The sequence below is a fragment of the Acipenser ruthenus genome, chromosome 3 (genome assembly GCF_902713425.1).
Source record: "Acipenser ruthenus chromosome 3, fAciRut3.2 maternal haplotype, whole genome shotgun sequence".
Taxonomy (NCBI): domain Eukaryota; kingdom Metazoa; phylum Chordata; class Actinopteri; order Acipenseriformes; family Acipenseridae; genus Acipenser; species Acipenser ruthenus.
Window position 1 is genome coordinate 60,868,475 of NC_081191.1, and position 20,122 is coordinate 60,888,596.

Below are 20,122 nucleotides of genomic sequence, written 5' to 3' on the forward strand. Positions count from 1 at the left end.
TTGTAAATGTTAGCATTGGCAAAGGCAAAATGTTTCTCTATTTCATTGCATTGAAAATCTTGTCTACCAAATCTTTAAGATAACTGTCCAAGCAAGGTGCTAATCTGTCAAATTGACCAAAAGTCATTTGGTCAAAAACCTGATTAGTTTAGTCATTTCTTCAAAGGCATTATACTTGTAAAACATAAAAAAAACCCATCTGTGAACACTTACCTTACAAAGCTATCAGATCAGATGTAATTTAGGCTACAGTTAATACTTGTCCCACATTAAATTGCTGGCAATTGTAGTGTTTGTTTGTGCTGTTGTGCCAATTTGAACATTAACCTTTATTTGCATTTAGAGTCAGAACTTGATAGATAGCACAGAGGGGAGGCCTAATCTCTAGTTGCTGCTACTCTGCAATTAAGGCAGAATGAAAACAAGAAAAGAGGCTCTTGCGCTACCTAGTAAGTAAATCACATTATGTTAAAATAATATGCATGTCATTAGTATTTTGACTTTCTTGGCCCTTTTTTTTTTTTTCATTTGATCCTCAAATAAATCCAATGAGACAATTAACACAGTGCAGCAAAGACTCAAGTAAAAACTGCTGAAGTATTGCAGATTTATTGAAATATTTATTTCTACAGCTGCTCTGACATTGCCACAACACATGTCCCAGAAAATCAAATGAATGGACAGTATCTTCTGCACAGTACATAGGGTAAAATCATTTTGTAACATCTGAAAGGTTTAGTTGCAGGGAAGAATGAACTGGTATTGCAGTGAAGATTAAACTTAAGGCCCGATGTTAATGCTGAACCAAAGATCCATCCATCCTAAAAACAAATTCACAGCAGTGTATCCTCAAATCGGCCTAAATCAGTATATTATATATATTTTCTATTGGCAACAAAGAATATTCTACTGGATACAAAAATATATATACTGGTTCTTACTCGAATGTTAATTCACCAACTAGTAAAGATTAAAAGGAGCTTTCTCAAATTTTGCCCTTACTTGCTCAAGACCCCCCCCCCACCCCCCCAATAATGTATGGATCTGGAACAAAGGTTCTATTCATATATATATATATATATATATATATATATATATATATATATATATATATATATATATATATATATATATATATATATATATACACACACACACACACACACACACACATACATACATATATTTTGATTTTTTTCTTTGGGGGCGGGGGGGGGGGGGTAACATTTTCCCCAAGCAAAATATACTAGTCATATAAAGGGTTTAGGTATCTACTTCTGTGCAATTAGTCGCCACCCACCTGCAAGTACTCTTAAAACAAATAGTGCCAGCAAAAAAAAAGGGGTGTCACATTAAAATCAATCAAGTATGAAGTCATAACCCTATTGCCCTCCAGTAAAGTTTTGTATTTCAATGTAACAAAAGGTCTTCAGCCAGGCTGCAAAAAAATATAGTAACAACTGAATTTTGATAAACAACTAGCCTCTACAGGCTGATGAGACAGCATGTTTATAATTGTGTTCTGCATGGCAATTTAATAAACATTAAACCACCACTCAAAAGAGTTTTGTTTTACCAAACATGAATTGTTAAATAAAACCGTAAAAAGGCACACAAAGTAAGGTTTTAGCCTCAATGTTTCACCATAAGGCACAGCAAAATAAGTTGAAGGACCTTACCCAAAGTATGCCCCAGATTGCTTTTTTTAACTGCTCTTCAGCAAAACTACAATTATAAAACACGCAGAATCGTTTAGGATGTGCTTACAAAAACAACAATGCAGGAATTTAAAAAAAAAAAAAAAAAAAGATATGGTCATCAAAATTCAGGCTAACAACCTGTTTTGAACACATCTGATCTATATGGTGTACCTAAACCCGATTATAATTGGGAGAAAAATAGCAGGAGACAGCCCCAGTAGGCACTTGTGAAAATGTTAAATTCGAGTGCACCTTTTTTTACTCTTAACCTCAATGCTTTACCGATTGAACAAAAAGTAACACTGGTTACATTTATATTCTGTAGATGAATCAAAACTACAGCTCTGTACTACTTCCTTTCATAAGGGATAAAAAGAAAGCTCTTTCCTTTCTTTTTCCCCCCCATTTTTAAAAGTGGTGTGCTCCAAGCAGTCAATTGCAGCCTATAAAATAAAAAGCAATATTATCCTCTGAGGACAATGCACAGAATTGTATTTTACAGTAAGGCCACTTAAAAACTGTTTTCCTTGTAAGCAGATCATAACCTTTATGGCTGACCGTTTTTCACATCGTTCCATTCTTCGGCAGAATGTCTTCAGCTTTAAGTTTCACTTCAGCATCCTCCTTGTGAAGCAATTACAATCTTGAGGTTCCAAACAAGATGTGGTCAATACAGTATCCATTAGTGCACAGCGTACACCTGAGGTAGTGACCCTTTAAGACCCAAACTCCCACAACAAAACTGCCATGAAAATGTCCACCAATTGGCTGCGAAACATTACAAAAAATAGTAGTTTTTAAAACTCCTTGTTGTTTTTTTTACTTGGCATTTTATAGCGACAGTAAAAACATGTTAGCTGCTACCACCTTCTTTACAAATATGATCCATAGTAGCCCCCCCCCCCCCAAAAAAAAAAAAAAAATCCTCAATGTTCCAGTGCTTTAAAGCTAACACTTTCATGATGGCCCTTATGGTTGGTCTGTGTCTTTCCCAGCTGAGTGTATTCATTTTGGCCCAGTTCTGCACAGGCAGATGTAATCCAAAGCTGTAGTTTAGTTACCATAGGTGATTAGATGGGTACCAGCATTCCGGAAAGAACAGTTGTGCACACTAAGTTACTTGTCTTCTAGAACAGCGTACTGGTTGTCAAGCTGCAGTTGTTGAGATGGGCCTTTCCCTCCCCCTTCTTCTCTAGCTCTGTTTTTGTGTTTCACCGTCTCAAATGTCTTCTCCATTTCCCGGTCTCTAAAACAAAAGAAATACAGTAATTAGAGCATAAAGAACTTTTACATGTATTAATGAAAACGAGGGAATAAGAAATGCACTGGTAATTTTGTACAAGTCCTTATGTAGATCTTTGGTAAAACTCTTCTGACAACCACAGGCTTGGTTTTAAATGTTAGTTAAGTGTTAAACATTACAAATTTTGCCAAAACATTTAACTGCTGTCAAATATGCAGGGTATATAAAGCAGTTCTCTTTTGTGTTTACAACACAGTAATATTAAAACAAACTAATTCAATGACAAACATTTTATTGAAGACTTGTCAATATTCTAAATTCAGCACCACTTAAGTGTTCAATAATTATGAATGTTACATAGTAATACAACTGTAAAAGTGTAGGCCCATTTATTTCATATTCAATATTTGTTGTCTTTTCTATACATTCTTACATTTTGGATGTATTTATGATGGCTTTTTTGATCAGTTACAAAACATTCCCAATATATTTCAATGTGTTAAACGTTTAAATAGGCACCACCACCTTTATTGGCAACACAAAGAAATTGGTTCAATGCACATTTAACCCCTTCTCTGCTGAGGCCCTTGTAACACCCTGTGCTACAGACATTTTTTGAATTTGGGACTCTCCTGGCTTACATCAAAATTACTGTTGTTCCCAAAAAAATACAGCTATTGTAAACAAAATGCAACTTTCATAAAATGTATTATACCTGTATCACATTTAGTCCCTAAAATGCTAATGTTTGGTGTAAGAATGTAGAAACTTTTAACATGCTCTAGACAGATACCAGGCCACTTTTAAATTTGCCACTTTGAAAGATGCAGCCCATGGTTTATTGTACCCACCCTGATTTCAAATGGTCACTACTCCACCAAAGAATAAGTATATACAGTACAAGTATAAGGTAAGGATTTTATAAAGGAGTAACATGACGTGCGTCAATGGGGTGTTACCAATAATCCTTCTGCAATTTGAGGCAATGGCACTGCATATCCTAAAAGTCACTTTTTTCCCCTTATATTTGGACCTGTGAATCGAACAGCTTTTGTTCCACTGTTAAAAAGACATTGTTTCCGAGTGTCCTAAATTCAGAAATACCAAAATATGTGTACCTTTCTATAGTTTGTCAGGTCCTAGACTGAGACTAGGTCACTTTGAACTTTCCCCTTCCACAAGGTAATGTTGCTGCATGACAACAAGTGACTTTTAGTACCTTTTGTTAGTGGTCATGGTGGTTTGTTCTGGGGTTTAGTCTTTCTAGTACTCATGTACCGAAGTACCTTTCAAAACACTCCTCCAAACAGAGGCCTGGCTGAGAGGGACAGTGCGGACAGTAGTACCGTGTATCCCTCCACATGCCCTTGCGGGAACATACACGGCACTTTTCTTGTGGCCTTGCTTTACTCCCAGATGGCAGCGTCCGTGTAAAATGATGTCCAGTAAGTCTAGCCACCGTCTCTAATCTTACTGTTTATAGCATTTCTTGGCTGGCAAATATGAGACTGGAGATGACAGAAGTCTGAAAGGCTAGAAAAGTAAGCTTGTTTTCTGGAGCCGTACAGTACACAACATGGCTGTTGTATAACAAAATCTGGACCATGTACATGGCAAGTTTTTTTTATACCATGCCACAGTCTTCCTTGCAGCATTGTATGGCTCCAGCATTTAGTCTGACTTATCTACACCTCCCATGTGTCTATTGTAGTCCAGCACACACTCAGGCTTATTTGTGAGAATGTCCCGACCTCGCACAGGAACTGCCACCGTGGCCTCATTGTGAATGGTGGTGGAGGTACACTTTTTTTTTATCTGTATATTTCATTGCCAGCAGTTCCTCACAGCGCAGAGCACTGGTTTTGCCAAGCCTCTGTTTCTTGGCTACCAATTGACGGAGAAATCCCTTCCAGTTTGGTCTTATTGTGCCACAAGCCATTGTTTGGGATGTGTACAAAACCCCCAAAACAGGGATTCCTGTGTAGAAGTTGTCTACATACAAATGGTAGCCCAAATTTAGGAGGGGAAAAACCACATCCCATACAATTCTCAGTGGTCTGGTAGCATGGGGTGCAACCAGGTGGCTCAATCTGAGAGTCCTTCCCTGTGTACACTCTGAACCGATGAGTGTACCCAGTGGAGCTCTCACGCAGTTTGTACAGTTTAATCCCATAATGGGCACCTTTCATGGGAATATACCGTTTAAAAATGAGCCTCCCCTTGAATAGAAGGAGGAACTCATCCACAGATGCATTTTTGCCAGGTGAATATGTGTCTTCAAATTTATTTATGCCATTTTACAGAGTAAAACTTCAAAATTACAATAAAATAATAAAACACAAATACATTTCAAGGCCAGTTTATCCCAATTTCATTATATATATATAAACAGGCAAGTTTTGTACTTTTGATCGCCAAATCTCCCAGCAGAAAACAAACAAACTTTGCTTAAAAAAAAAAAAAAAAAAAAAAAAAAAAACACACTGAAATATTGCTCCTTGTTTAGACACAGCTTGAGGGCTATTAACACTAGCATTTATTTGCTGTGTTTTCTAGGGTAAAAAAACCCTGTATTTTGCTCCATCCATTCTTCCTTCAATTTTAACAAGATGCCCAGTCCCTGCTGATAAGATGCATCCCCACAGCATGATGCTGCCACCACCATACTTCACTGTAGGGATGGTGTGTCTTGAGGCATGGGCAGTGTTAGGGCTTTGAGTTTTGGCCAAAAAGCTCTATCTTGGTCTCATCTGACCACAAAACATTTTCCCACATCACAGCTGGGTCACTCTCATGCTTTCTGGCAAACTCCAGACGTGCTTTCAGATGGTACTTTGAGTAACGGCTTCTTTCTTGCCACCCTCCCATACAGGCCAGTGTTATGCAGATATATATCATCATCATCATCATCATCATCATCATCATCTCCAGCCTTTTTCAATCCACTGCTGGATGAAGGCCTCCCCAAGATTCTTCCAAAAAAGCCTGTCTGCTGCATCCCTCATCCACGTTGCTCCAGCGTGTATCCTAATTTCATCTTGCCATCTTCCTGGATGTGGTCTTCTTGGTCGCTTTATATCTCTTGGGATCCAGTCTAGTATTTCCTTGGTCCAATGATGGTCTGTTCTCGCTACATGTCCGGCCCACTGCCATTTCTTCTGTAATTCTTCTGGGCACGTTGTAATGTCTCTTGCGTGATCTTCTGGTCGCATTTTGTACTTTGTTGAAACACCAGGCTTTGCTTCTGTAGCATTTCTACGTTGATTGTGTTTTATTTTGACATCATGAGTTTCTCTCCAGTGCTGTGTTTAAGTGTATTTTGCATCTTACAAGTCTGTGGTCACTTCCTGTGTTAAAATTGTTTAGTACCGAGACATCTTGTACAGTGTGCTTCTTGTTGGTGAGTATGTAGTCAATTTAATTCATTCCGTTGGGTCCTCTCAATGTCAATTTCCTGATCGGTTTATTCTGGAAGAAGGTGTTCATGATTAATTTCTTGTTCTCTGCAAATTCGACTGTCGCCCCTCTCGTTCCTGTCGCCATGTCCAAATTTTCGTCTTCTTGCTGGGCTCCTATTTTGGCGTTGAAGTCACCGATGATGAACTTATAGTGGCTCTTCCCATTTTCGTGTAGTTCTTGTACTTTATAAAAATCTTCGACTTCATCCGAATAGCTTGCTGTTGGTGCATATACTTGGATGACCTGAAGTTCATACTTCCTTGAAACTTTCACTATCAGTCTTGCGGACCTCTGATGCACCGTCAATCTCTACTACGTTATTCTTGATTCTCCTGTAGACAATGAATCCAACGCCTCCTGTTCGTCCATCTGTATTCCCTCGGTAGAAGAGATGTGCACTTTTTGCCGTACTTCGCTTAGCCCTACGATGTCCACTTGATTCTTCCAAGTTCTTCCAACTCAAAGTCTTGCTTCACCTGAAAGAGATCTGCAGTTGTACTTGGCCAGGGTCAGTGTTCTATGGCAGCTTAAAATCATAACCCGGTGATTCTTAGCACCCTCTGCCTTCATGCCTAACCAGTCGCTGCCTTGGTCTGTGGCAATCCAGCCTCCGGGGAATGAGGGCCATGTTTTTGTCTGTGCTTTCATCTTGGGGGGGGTTGGCCATAACTCACCATGCTGGCCAGGCGGGTTGGTGAGTGCCCCTTCCACTTTGGCTGTTACTCAAGCTTTCACAGCATGGTTGAACCTGCCAGAGTCAGGGGACCCCGCTGTACTTCATCTTGAGAACCAGTTGTTACCCTCCTGCCACTTTGAGGCAGTGGAAGTTGGACTTCGATAGAGATACACACACACACACACATTACATAAAATAAAATGGTGTTATTGTTAAATAATCTCAAACAATGTTATTGTTTAAACTAAATTAGAAGTACAGATAGAACTACCAAATGCAATCATTGACTCCTCCACAACCACAACATACAGCTATAGGATGGGTCTCTCAACTGTGCGTGGAATATATTTAATAATGGGCAGCGGTATCTCATGGCATGCACTTTCTAGAAGCTATACTCGGACATTTAACCAAAACCTGTAGTCAAATCAGTGTGTTAATTAACAAACATAGTGCTTACCTGGAATTCTAATTTCCTCACAAATTTTCCCATAATTTCTGTTTATTCTTTATCGAGGTATTTCTTGTGCTGCTTCTCATTACGAACAGGATATTCTGCACTGCTATAAAATCAAGACATTCCCCCATCTTGCCTGTGATATTTAGCGTGAAAGTCTGAATACAGGGCTCCCGAGTGGCGCATCCAGTAAAAGCACTCGCTAGAGTGCAGGATGCGCTCTATAGCCTGGACGTCACCAGTTCGAGTCCAAGCTATTCCACAGCCGACGGTGGACGGGAGCTCCCAGGGGGCGGCGCTCAATTGGCCAAGCGTCGTCCGGGGGGAGGGAGGGTTAGGTCAGCCATGGTGTCCTCGGCTCACCGCGCACCAGCGACCCCTGTAGTCTGGCCGGGCACCTGCGGGCTTGCCTGTAAGCTGCCCAGAGATGCGCTGTCCTCCGACGCTGTAGCTCTGGGGCAGCTGCAGTGAGTCTGCAGAGTGTAAAGAAGCGGGCGGCTGATGGCACACGTGTCGGAGGACAGCGTGTGTTCATCTTCACCCCTCCCGAGTCAGTGCAGGGGTGGTAGCGGTGAGCTGAGCCTAAAAATAATTGGGCATTTCAAATTGGGGAGAAAACAAAAACTAATTGGCAACGACTATAAAATTAAAAAAAAAAAAAAAAAAGTCTGAATACAAAAATAGCACCGAATTTATAATTCAAAACAGGAATGCCCCTGTGCCTACCTACCAACCACAATAGTGAAACGTGGCAACAAACTGCATGTATACCAAAATCAAGGCAATAAAAAAAATGTAGTGCAGTTTGATGGTATTGACAATAAGCCTAATAATCTACCAAGGATAATGATTCTTAGACGAGACCACCACACAGGAAAAACATACTTTTTGGTTTCTACATGCTTGGAGGTTGATTGTAGAGATGGGAACTGGGTGTCGCTGAAGATTTCAGGAGGTCCTTGTGCAGGCCCTCTCTTCGTTGTGGTCAGTCTGGCTCCAGGAGGTCTGTACACACCTGAAGGCTTTGGCTCTGGAACTTCAACTTCTACAAGAGACATGCATTTATCATTAGAACAAACCCTAGAAGAAACATTTAGTATTACAAAAAAACTATTATCAAACTAGCAGCTTGATTGTACATCCTCAGTAAGACAATTCACGGTTCACAGATTTCATGATTTCTGTGAAATTAACCCATTGATGTGCAAGTTATAATTCCCTGTGAAATTCCCATTTCTGAAAGAATAGTATATATATATATATATAGTTTGTATCACTTCAATAAACACAGCAAACATTTGCCTTATTGACACTATATTTAGAACTTACCAGCCAGTTTAGTTAGTTTGCTTCCAGTAAAGGATTGAACACACTGAATAGAGTTGCACGCTTTCTTTAAAATGTCCTCAACGAAAGACACAAGCTGCATCAAAAGATCGGAAATATTTCTGTTAACCCTTTGCGGTCCATTGTCGGACCTGGTCCGACATTGCAATTATTCCTAACAGGTCCATTGTCGGACCCTGTCCGACATATCATTATAGAAACTCAAAAAACGGGTTTTAGTCGTTTTTTCTCCGGAAAAAGTCGAGAAAACCATTCAATGGCCAAGTGGGAACAACAGGAGCCGAGACGAAAAAAAAAAAAAAAGGCGTATTCATGAATAGTCATACATGGCCCTGGTATCCGATAACGGGGCGGTCGCAAGTAAACAAGCTGGCTTCCTGTGAATCAGCGCACAGAGAACACAGACATTTGCAGAGCTTTTTTGAGATGTTATAGTAATAAAATAATGACTTGTAAAATAATGAATTGTAAACTTGGTTGCTTTTCTGCAAAGGAGAATCCGCCCCTAACCAACACGGCATCAGCAAGCTCATAAAAACTCTGTGTTATTCTTTCATGTCGATTCTTTTTGTTTCGGCTGCTCAGTCAAGCGCTGGGAGGCCAAAACGGGAGTTGACCTCTTACAGTCTGGAGGAAGGGCTGCCCTCAGCCACGGATTCCCTGAGGTTTCCCCCTAAAATTAAAAATATGTGAGTAGGGGGTTTTTCCTTACCTGAGTGCTGAGCGGTTCGTATTTAGTTCTGCAGGGTGAGTGGTCGGGTTGGACATGCTGGGCTCTCTCCCCCAGCGCAGTCATGCTCTGGGGGACGGGCCGTGTCTCAGCTGCTGATTTTCATTAATTTCAATATTTGGGGGGATAGGTGGCAGGGTGCCACTGTGGAGCGTGTTAATTATTTATTATTATTCATTCATGGTTTGGCGGCCTCGTCTTTTCGGTGGGGGGGGGGGGGGGGGTGGCCAATGCCACTTCCGATCTGCGGCACTGGGATGCACACAACTTTTCATATTTTTTCCAGCCGGCCTCAAGCAGGTAGCCGTCGGGCCATTATGGTGTGCGTTAATTATTTATTATTATTCTCCTTTCATAGTTTGGCGGACTCGTCTTCTTGGGGGGAGGTGGCTCATAGCAACTTTCTATCTGCGGCACTGGGATGCATGTAACTGTTCACGTATTTCCAGCCGGCCTCAAGTAGGTACCCGTCGGGCACCCACGGACGAGGCCTCCGGCCAAATTTATCTTTCACTCAGGCCCTGAGCGCCCATCACAGTTCATAAATCATCTGCAATTGCAATCATCATCATCATTCACTGCCATTCATTCATAGCAGATTCTCCGTGCTGAAAGACTAAATCTGATGTTGCTTTTATTTTACATTTAGGTTTTATGCAAGTGTCACCATTTTTCTCTCATCCTTATATATTTTTATTCAGATCGGAAAGTTGGTTTCAGTTACATTTCAAAATGTGACAGTGCCACATGATTTGAAAATACACCACACTGCGTACAGCCAGGGTGTTTAGGTTCTAAAGAAATGTGCCACCTGGCTTTTCTTCGAGGGATTTTTCACAAATGTAGTTGACTTATTTAAAAATAAATACATTAAAAAAAAAAAAAAAAAAAAAAAAAAAAAAGAAGTGTCCACGGCAACTGACCCACCACACTAAGGGGGAAGCTTTCCACTGAACCCACAGTAGGATATCATGCACAGTCTGAAAAGCTAGCCTGAATAATGCAGCAATAAATCCAAACATTCTTAAGACTTAAATGCTTCTTTGTTGGTTTTACCCTATATTGCACAAAACTACAAGAACATGAAGAAAGGAAAGTGCTCAATTATCCACCCCTCCCGCTCTCAGTACACTAATACCACAGAGTTTTACATATGGTAAAGGATATCTGCATTTCATGAACTCATCAAGAACATACTTTACTCCACTAATTGCATAAAACAGAAATCTCTAAAATCATCACCTTAACAAAACCATGATGCTAGTTGGCTTTTAAGTCTTGTAGTTCAATGAGTACTCACCGACAGGTGCAGCTGCAGTAGGTGTTGGGGCAGACTTATTCCAAGGGCCTGAAATTTTGTCTCCACCACTGATCATGACCATTTCCCCATCTTCACCCATTTCTTCCTTTTCATACTCCTCTTCCTCCTTTTCATCACTGTCAAAAAAAGACAAGAGTTTTAGTGATTATGTGACCACTTTTGTTACTTAAATGCAATAAAATGTCTCTAGGTAGCAGTCATCAACTGGAAAATTTACAGACAAAGGGTATTTAACGATCCCAACAGCTTTCTTGCATGCAATTATTCTAAAATGTGTTTAATGGGCTGACCTGATACTGTATACCATGACAAGTGCAGGGCCCTATGAAATCCACAATGCGGAGAATACGGACGGAATCGCGGAATTCAGAATTCAGAGAAAAAAACTGAATTAAGCACCAGAGGACATTACCACAAAATCAGTTTAAAACAAACAAAATATATATGTATATATTTTAAGAATTACATAAAAATAGCAGCGTTTGTACGACAAGAGGCTTCAAGAAACACGTCGTAGGAACGCATGAAAAAAACAATTTTTTTGCACCTCTCAGCCACCATACACGACCATGATTTTAACTGTAAAAAAGCGCTGCCTCTTGTGGCACTTCACTTGCTAGCTACCGTTATCGCTTGGGGGAAAACTACTACCTATAAATTATTCTGAGCAGATAGTATTGTAATGCCTACTGCAAAATGTGTCTCGTTGCTGCATTTTTTCTCCAAAGTTCTCAGGAAGATATTAATAAATTGATAAATTAATGCTCGCTCTCTAATCAATACAGACCATTATCGTACAGCCGATGCTATTGCTGTTGACAGGCATTTAGATTCAAGTATTCACCGAAAGAGAAAGGCGGAACTTAAAACTTCAAAAGCATGCGATTATTTCACAACTCCCTCAACGAAAAAGTATCCTGCAACCTATGCAAAAAGGAGCTTGCGTATCACAGCAGCACATCATCATTGCTGGAACACCTCAAAAGAAAACACCCTCGTGTGCTGAATGCAGAACGCAAGTCGGACAAGGAAGATGATGAGACAGTAAGTTTAATCCAACATTCTTTTTCCTGACTTCTATTGACAATATATTTGCTGTGCTGACACTGCAACATGTTAACTAAAACTGTTTTAACTATGTTTAAATGCATTTCAGTAATAAACCTACATGTCTAACTAGGTTCCCTCTGTTTGAAAGAATGTTTAGTACTTTCATAAATAGCTCATCCTTATGTATCTCAGTCAAAAGGGCAAAATAGCTGCTATAAATACAACAGATAAGTGAAAGCACAAAAAAGGAAAAGCACAAACTGAGTACATATGGCAAATGATTGTGCGTAGCCTAGTACTGTATAAATGTACCAGTACCATGAGACTGTAAAGTATTAAATCTTCAATTAAACTACAAAATGTTCTCTGTAGTAAACCTTTTTTATTTTTAAATTTTTTATGCTGGAAAGTCAGTTGTAATCGCTGCAAATTCTATATTATATATTTTAGCTCAATATAGACACACATGGGCAGCGGTGTGGAGTAGTGGTTAGTGCTCTGGACTCTTGACCGGAGGTACTTTACCTAGATTGCTCCAGTAAAAACCCAACTGTATAAATGGGTAATTGTATGTAAAAATAATGTGATATCTTGTAACAATTGTAAGTCGCCCTGGATAAGGGCGTCTGCTAAGAAATAAATAATAATAATAATAATAATAATAATAATAATAATAATACACACACACACAGTGCTCCCTCGCTATAAGGCTCTCGGATATAACGTCCCTACAGTATGTCCCCCAATTCCCTATACTAGTGATTCATACAATATTTCTACAGTAAATACAATACCGGTGTTATTCAAACTGTAAACAACTGCAGTTTTCTCCGGGAGACGAGAAGCTTCAGCCCTGCTCGGGCAGCGGAACCTGGGGCGAGCCCATTCCCTCTTCCCCTCTCCCGACCTGCTCTCCTTCTCGCACTTGGTTTGCTTGTCTGTCGCTTTGAACTGAACTCCCAACCGCCGTTTAGCCAGGCTATTAATAGTTTAAAAACTGCTAATTAAAATGATCCACAAGAGGGAATGTTATCTTTTTTTATTGTAAAAAATATAGCATTGATTACATGGTGTTTTATGCATGGTTAATTCACAGAAAGTTACATTTTTGCGTCACTATATGTGCATTATAGAGAGGGAGTTAATTTACTTTGTATTCTGGTCAGAAGTGTCCCGTGGCGCCCCCCCACCCTCTCCCCCGTTTATAACGCTCTTTGGTTATAATGCTCATATTGTGGTGTCCCGAGACCCGTGTTATAGCGAGGGAGCACTGTACGTGAAAATTAAATAATTTTGTATTGCATGTTCAGAAAATGTTTTAACAGTACCCGGTTTCCAAAACGTGCAGTGGTTGCACGTCTGAGGAAATTAATGTATTAGGGCTGCTACGATTAAATTGAAAATCGTTTTTTTGATAGATTCCATTCCGCATTATACACATCAATATAAATACTGGATAATCGATTAAATAATTATATTTTTTATAACACACAGTTATTAACATTAAAGTTTATCAATGAAACTGCACCGAACAAGCAGTGGGCGTGCTCTTCTTTTCCTGCTTGTTAATTAGCATCTGATTTGCTGGTCCCATCCTACCAGCAAATCACTTTTGAAAATGCTTTGTAGGTACGCCCCCTCTGTGTATTCACTGTATAAACAAACAAACAAACAAACAAACAAACAAACAAAAAATAAAAGTGTGCCGCCTTGACTCCAGAGCAGGTTGACAGGCTTGTATCCCTGGCAAACAACATGTAAATAAATTGTGCACATTGAAGAAAACTGACTCGCTGTATATAGTTTGCGCTTCTTTGGAGTTTTAAAATGAACTGTTATATAATGAATATTTAACAATATTCAATAACGTTTAAAAAAAAAAAAAAGGCTTTAAAAAACAAGCAGTGTCTAGTTTATATAGATTACATTCCAAAGTACTGCAACCTGTTTATAATAAATATTTCAGTAACACTCCTGTAGTATGTTAAACTTGCTTTAGGCTTGTTGCTACCAAGGCATAATTACCCCTTATCACGTCGGGGGGAGAGGAATGGAGCAACAATGTATGTGGGCAGTACAATCATCGATATTTATTTGAACGATTCGATTTTCTGTGCCCAATTAAATCGATTGCTATTTGGAGGCTTAACTGACAGCCCTATTGTAGGTAATTATAATTTATAGTAGCAATTTACAGGGGTCGCTGGTGCGCAGTGAACCGTGGATTGCCTTGCCGACAGAAGCCCTCCCTACCTGGGCGGCGCTCTGCCAATTGTGCGCCACCCCCTGGGAACCCCTGGTCACGCTTGGCAATGACATAGCCTGGATTAGAACGTGTGCTCTCCAGGCTATAGGGCACATCCTGCACTCCACGTGGAGCGCCTTTACTGGATGCGCCACTCGGGAGCCCTCTAATTTACAGTTACTTAATCACTCACAGGCTGTAACCCCCAACTCCACAAACCAGCCAGCGTTTTATTTTTGTCATCTGTGTCAATTTCAGGCAGAGCTTTGTGGTCAGCAAGGGTTGGCAAGGTGACACGGCTGAGAGAATGTTTTTCCTCTGTCATCCCGTCTGGTCAGTTTCTCAGCACACAGTACAGTAATCGCTCAGTAACAAGGTGCATTTGTTAAAAAAAAAAAGTCTAAATTTATAACTGTTCATTTTTTAGGAAAATAAAATGTAAGCCTATTTTTATGGACCCCAACTGTTGTTGATTCCAACTTCGGCACTTCACATGAGGACTAGTAAGTTTACATCAGGACTAGCAAGTTTCAAAAGGTACTAGTAGTACCACAATACTGTTAGTTTCTAACCCAGGACATGTAAAGTACATGAAAGAATTAATGCACTAAAATGCTGCACCTTAGCTGTAGTGCATGAACCCTCAGTCCAGAGTAGTCCACTTCCTTCTGCTCAAATTCCTTCCATTCTTCATCATCCTGAAACAATAAATCAGTCAGCATCAAGAAACTGTTTAGAGCAGAGGTTCCTGGTTTTCATTCCAACTGTCTATGAATTATCTAACCAGACTTAATTGAACTGATAATTTACTTAATTAGACCTTTAACTGTTTTCACCTGTTAAATAGCTGCAGATTTCAAGTTAACTTTTTTTTTTTTTTTTTTTTTTTTTTTTTTAATATAAATTTAGTCGTTACCAATTATTTTTTTTATTATTGTCTCCCAATTTGGAATGGGCAATTATTATTTTGAAGCTCAGCTCACCGCTACCACCCCTGCGCTGACTCGGGAGGGGGAAGACAAACACACGCTGTCCTCCGAAGCGTGTGCCATCAGCCGACCGCTTTTTTTTCACCATGCAGCCACCCAAGACCTACAGCGTCGGAGGACAACGCAGCTCTCTGGCAGCTTACAGGCACGGCCGCAGGCGACCGACCAGACTACAGGGGTCGCTGGTGCGCGGTGAGCAGAGGACACCCCCCCCGCCCCCCAACGGTTGGCCGATTGTGCGCCAACCCCTGGGAGCTCCCGTCCACGGTCGGCTGTGGAATAGCCTGGACTCAAACCGGCGATGTCCAGACTATAGAGCGCATCCTGCACTCCACGAGGAGTGCCTTTACCGGAGGCGCCACTCGGGAGCCCCTATAATATTTTAAAAGTAACTTGAACTCTGCAATCAATTTGAAATCTTCGGTTCATCACGCAGGGTTTTTGTACACCGTCGAGTAGGCGAAAGGATGGTTCCTCGGTGTGTGACACCAACTGTCAAACATGGAGGAGGAAGCGTGATGGTCTGGGGCTCTTTTGCTGGATCCAGAGTCGGCGACTTGCACAGAGTGAGTGGCACCCTGAACCAAAACTGCTACCACAGCATTTTGCAGCGCCATGCAATACCCTCTGGTATACACCTAGTTGGTCAGGGGTTCATCCTATAGCAAGATAATGACCCAAAACATACCTCCAGGCTATGTCAGAACTACCTTAGAAGAAAAGAGCAAGACGGTAGGCTTCAAATCATGGAACGGCCAGCACAGTCTCCAGACTTAAACCCCATCGAGCTGGTTTGGGATGAACTGGACAGAAGGGTGAAAGAAAAGCAACCTACAAGTGCAACACATTTATGGGAACTTCTGCAACAGTGTTGAGAAGAACTTTCCAAACAATATTTGATTTCCATTGTAGAAAGAATGCCACGAGTGTGTTCGGCTGTTATATCTGCAAAAGGTGGCTACTTTGATGAGTCAAATTTTGATTAAATTTTGTTAAACAAAACGATTCCATGATTTCTTTTTTATCTCCAATTGTTTATTTGTTCTATGCTTTAATTTCAGAGTACATTGAGACATTAAAATGCGTTAATTTCAATAAAAACTGGAAAAATGGAGGTGTTCTAAAACTTTTGACCGGTAGTGTGTAGATATATATATATATATATATTAGATAGATATAGATAGATATATATATTATAAATTATACAGTACTGTGCAAAAGTTTTAGGCAGGTGTGAAAAAAATGCTGTAAAGTAAGAATGCTTTCAAAAATAGACATGTTAATAGTTTATATTTAGCAATTAACAAAATACAAAGTGAGTGAACAGAAGAAAAATCTACATCAAATCAATATTTGGTGTGACCACCCTTTGCCTTCAAAACAGCATCAATTCTTCTAGGTACACTTGCACACAGTTTTTGAAGGAACTCGGCAGGTAGGTTGGCTCAAACATCTTGGGAGAACTAACCACAGTTCTTCTGTGGATTTAGGCAGCCTCAGTTGCTTCTCTCCCAGACAGACTCGATGATGTTGAGATCAGGGCTCTGTGGGGGCCATACCATCACTTCCAGGACTCCTTGTTCTTCTTTACGCTGAAGATAGTTCTTAATGACTTTCGCTGTATGTTTGGGGTCGTTGTCATGCTGCAGAATAAATTTGGGGCCAATCAGATGCCTCCCTGATGGTATTGCATGATGGATAAGTATCTGCCTGTACTTCTCAGCATTGAGGAGACCATTAATTCTGACCAAATCCCCAACTCCATTTGCAGAAATGCAGCCCCAAACTTGCAAGGAACCTCCACCATGCTTCACTGTTGCCTGCAGACACTCATTCGTGTACCGCTCTCCAGCCCTTCGGTGAACAAACTGCCTTCTGCTACAGCCAAATATTTCAAATTTTGACTCATCAGTCCAGAGCACCTGCTGCCATTTTTCTGCACCCCAGTTCCTGTGTTTTCGTGCATAGTTGAGTCGCTTGGCCTTGTTTCCACGTCGGAGGTATGGCTTTTTGGCCGCAAGTCTTCCATGAAGGCCACTTCTGACCAGACTTCTCCGGACAGCAGATGGGTGTAACAGGGTCCCACTGTTTTCTGCCAAATCTGAGCTGATAGCACTGCTGGACATCTTCCGATTGCGAAGGGAAGTAAGCATGATGTGTGTCATCTGCTGCAGTAAGTTTCCTTGGCCGACCACTGCGTCTACGGTCCTCAACGTTGCCCATTTCTTTGTGCTTCTTCAAAAGAGCTTGGACAGCACATCTGGAAACCCCTGTCTGCCTTGAAATTTCTGCCTGGGAGAGACCTTGCTGATGCAATATAACTACCTTGTGTCTTGTTGCTGTGCTCAGTCTTGCCATGGTGTATGACTTTTGACAGTAAACTGTCTTCAGCAACCTCACCTTGTTAGCAGAGTTTGGCTGTTCCTCACCCAGTTTTATTCCTCCTACACAGCTGTTTCTGTTTCAGTTAATGATTGTGTTTCAACCTACATATTGAATTGATGATCATTAGCACCTGTTTGGTATAATTGTTTAATCATACACCTGACTATATGCCTACAAAATCCCTGACTTTGTGCAAGTGTACCTAGAAGAATTGATGCTGTTTTGAAGGCAAAGGGTGGTCACACCAAATATGGGTTTGATTTAGATTTTTCTTCTGTTCACTCACTTTGCATTTAGTTAATTGATAAATATAAACTATTAACATGTCTATTTTTGAAAGCATTCTTACTTTACAGCATTTTTTCACACCTGCCTAAAACTTTTGCACAGTACTGGATATATATATATATATATATATATATATATATATATATATATATATACATATATATATATAGATAGATATATAGATATAGATAGATATATAGATATATAATATATATAGATATATAGATATAGATAGATAGATAGATAGATAGATAGATAGATAGATAGATATTCTATACATATATACATTCTACACATGCAATCATTTGCATTGCTTAATTCAATTATCCAATAGTAAATCCAGAGATTTCTTTGTAAATGGGTTTACACTGAACGCTGCATAAACTACCTCTAAACGAAGCCACTGCCTACTTGTTTTGTTATTTTTATGATAATCAAATATTAGGTAACCATAGCAAACACAATTCTGATTCACTGCATCTCATCCACAATCCTAAGGCTTATTTGTGTTTCTTATTAATGCACACAACAGGAAGGGAGTTTTTAGTTAACTCGGTCAACCATGTGGTCATCCATGATGCATCACTGCAACAGCAGTTACTAAGGCTGTAAAACGCACATACATAATAAATGTGCGTGGTCTGTTAGTGCTGCTGTTCTGATGAAGCTGCTGACAGCGTGCAGTTCACACACACACCAAACCAGCAACAAGGCCTTCCGATTATGACTTTGCATCTCGCCCAGCTGGCGGTTTACAGTGTGTTTGTTAAATATTCACAGATATACCTCTGTACAAAGCAGGCCTCCTAAAGCATTTCGCATTTACAGCATCCCTAATTTGTTTAAAGGTCATGGATATTGCAACATATATACCAGCTTCATTACATATTGCATAAAATATTACAGTTTTAAACTACAATATTTTAGATTGGATTTTTTTTTTTTTTTTTTTGCCGATGCAGGCTGTATATAACTGCTCCCATATCGCCACTCTATCATTTAAAAACAGATTATATTTAATTACGTAACATATTTATTCTGTAAAATATTATATTAAAAACATTTTAAACATATACTAAAGGGTCGAGGTTCTGTAAACACCGGTCTTTATTTATTTATTATTTTAATAATTTGGCCTTATCTTATGTCCAGCAGCATCACTGTGTTGTGACGACGTATGCTGCAACAGCTCACTCGACTAGATTTAAAAGGCAATATAAAGCTATTGAAAATATTTTAAAACCCTACTTTCTAGAAACAACTTATTATAGAAACCTATTGCATTGCAAACTAAAATAAATAGTTTATATGGGTTTTTTGTCTGCTGATTCCCATTAAAAAAAACAGCCAGTGATCAATTTCACCTTTTCCTGCTGGGTATCCTGGTTCTCGTTTTTCGTCGATTTCTCTTTCTCCTTTTTTGTCTTCTTTTGGGTAATGAGTCCTGGGGCTACCGTTTGTTCTTTTCCTTTCTTCTTCTTTTTGTCCCTCTTGGCAAAGAAATCGTCCAGGCTCTTGTCCGCACTACCACACGTAATATCCGCCATATTCTTTTTAAAAAAATAGTTTTATTTCTAAAAATCTAAACACCAAAGCAAATTAAAACGGACCTTTATTTCTATAGGGTTTTCTTAATAACGGCTTATTTTCCTATGACTGAACCAGCAGATAATTATAGTTACATTTGTTCACCCGCTCCCTCTCTCTCCAGTTAAGCGCTGACTAGCATGCTCCAAAAAACAACCGGATACACAGCCTAACCCCTCAGCCAGCTAGGGCTCTGAAAAGTTGAATGACGCAGGCTGTGGGCAATACAAGAGCAAGTAGTTTGAGAGTGAACCAATCCAAAGGCAGAACTACCGGGGCAAATGGTTGGTTGCAGCTTTACACAAGCATGAACTTCAGTGTGCAGCAAGTTTTTGCTCGAGCAAGAAACATGGAGAGCCCAGGAAATTTATAATGTGGGAAGTTGTACCGAAATCTGTCCACTAATACAGTCACGTGCCGAGTCTGCCAAATTCGTCAGGAGACTCCCGATGTAAGTGCTTGATCTCCCGTTTCCCGATGACTTAAGAAACTCCCGAACATTTAGATTGTAAATTGTAATACATTATTACCTCAAGTTAATTTTCTAAAATAAGCGCATGCAGTCCTAACACCACTCCACCCTTACTGCCCTTTCCTCTCACCCAAGACGCTAGAGTTGGCCCAGCTAAACAAACCATTCTGGTT

General features: G+C 40.0%; 1 protein-coding gene across 1 annotated transcript; it reads right to left on the reverse strand.

Annotated features, from left to right (window-relative positions):
• Positions 1-578: 578 nt before the first annotated feature.
• LOC117435277 (protein CDV3 homolog) lies at positions 579-19,779 on the reverse strand. The gene is made up of 5 exons (XM_034058319.3): positions 19,255-19,779; positions 14,850-14,926; positions 10,913-11,049; positions 8,421-8,580; positions 579-2,946 (listed from the first exon to the last, which is right to left on the reverse strand). Exons 1-5 carry the CDS (start codon positions 19,435-19,437, stop codon positions 2,817-2,819), a joined length of 687 nt encoding a protein of 228 aa, XP_033914210.1. The 5' UTR covers positions 19,438-19,779; the 3' UTR covers positions 579-2,816.
• Between the last annotated feature and the right edge of the window lie 343 nt (positions 19,780-20,122).

Coding starts and splice junctions, on each gene's coding strand:
- LOC117435277 (XM_034058319.3), bottom strand. CDS start 19,437: ATGGCGGATATTACGTGTGGTAGTGCGGACAAGAGCCTGGACGATTTC. Junction 8,581..10,912: donor TACTGCAGCTGCACCTGTCG/GTGAGTACTCAT, acceptor TGTCTCTTGTAG/AAGTTGAAGTTCCAGAGCCA. Junction 2,947..8,420: donor AAGCATGTAGAAACCAAAAA/GTATGTTTTTCC, acceptor CTTTTGTTTTAG/AGACCGGGAAATGGAGAAGA.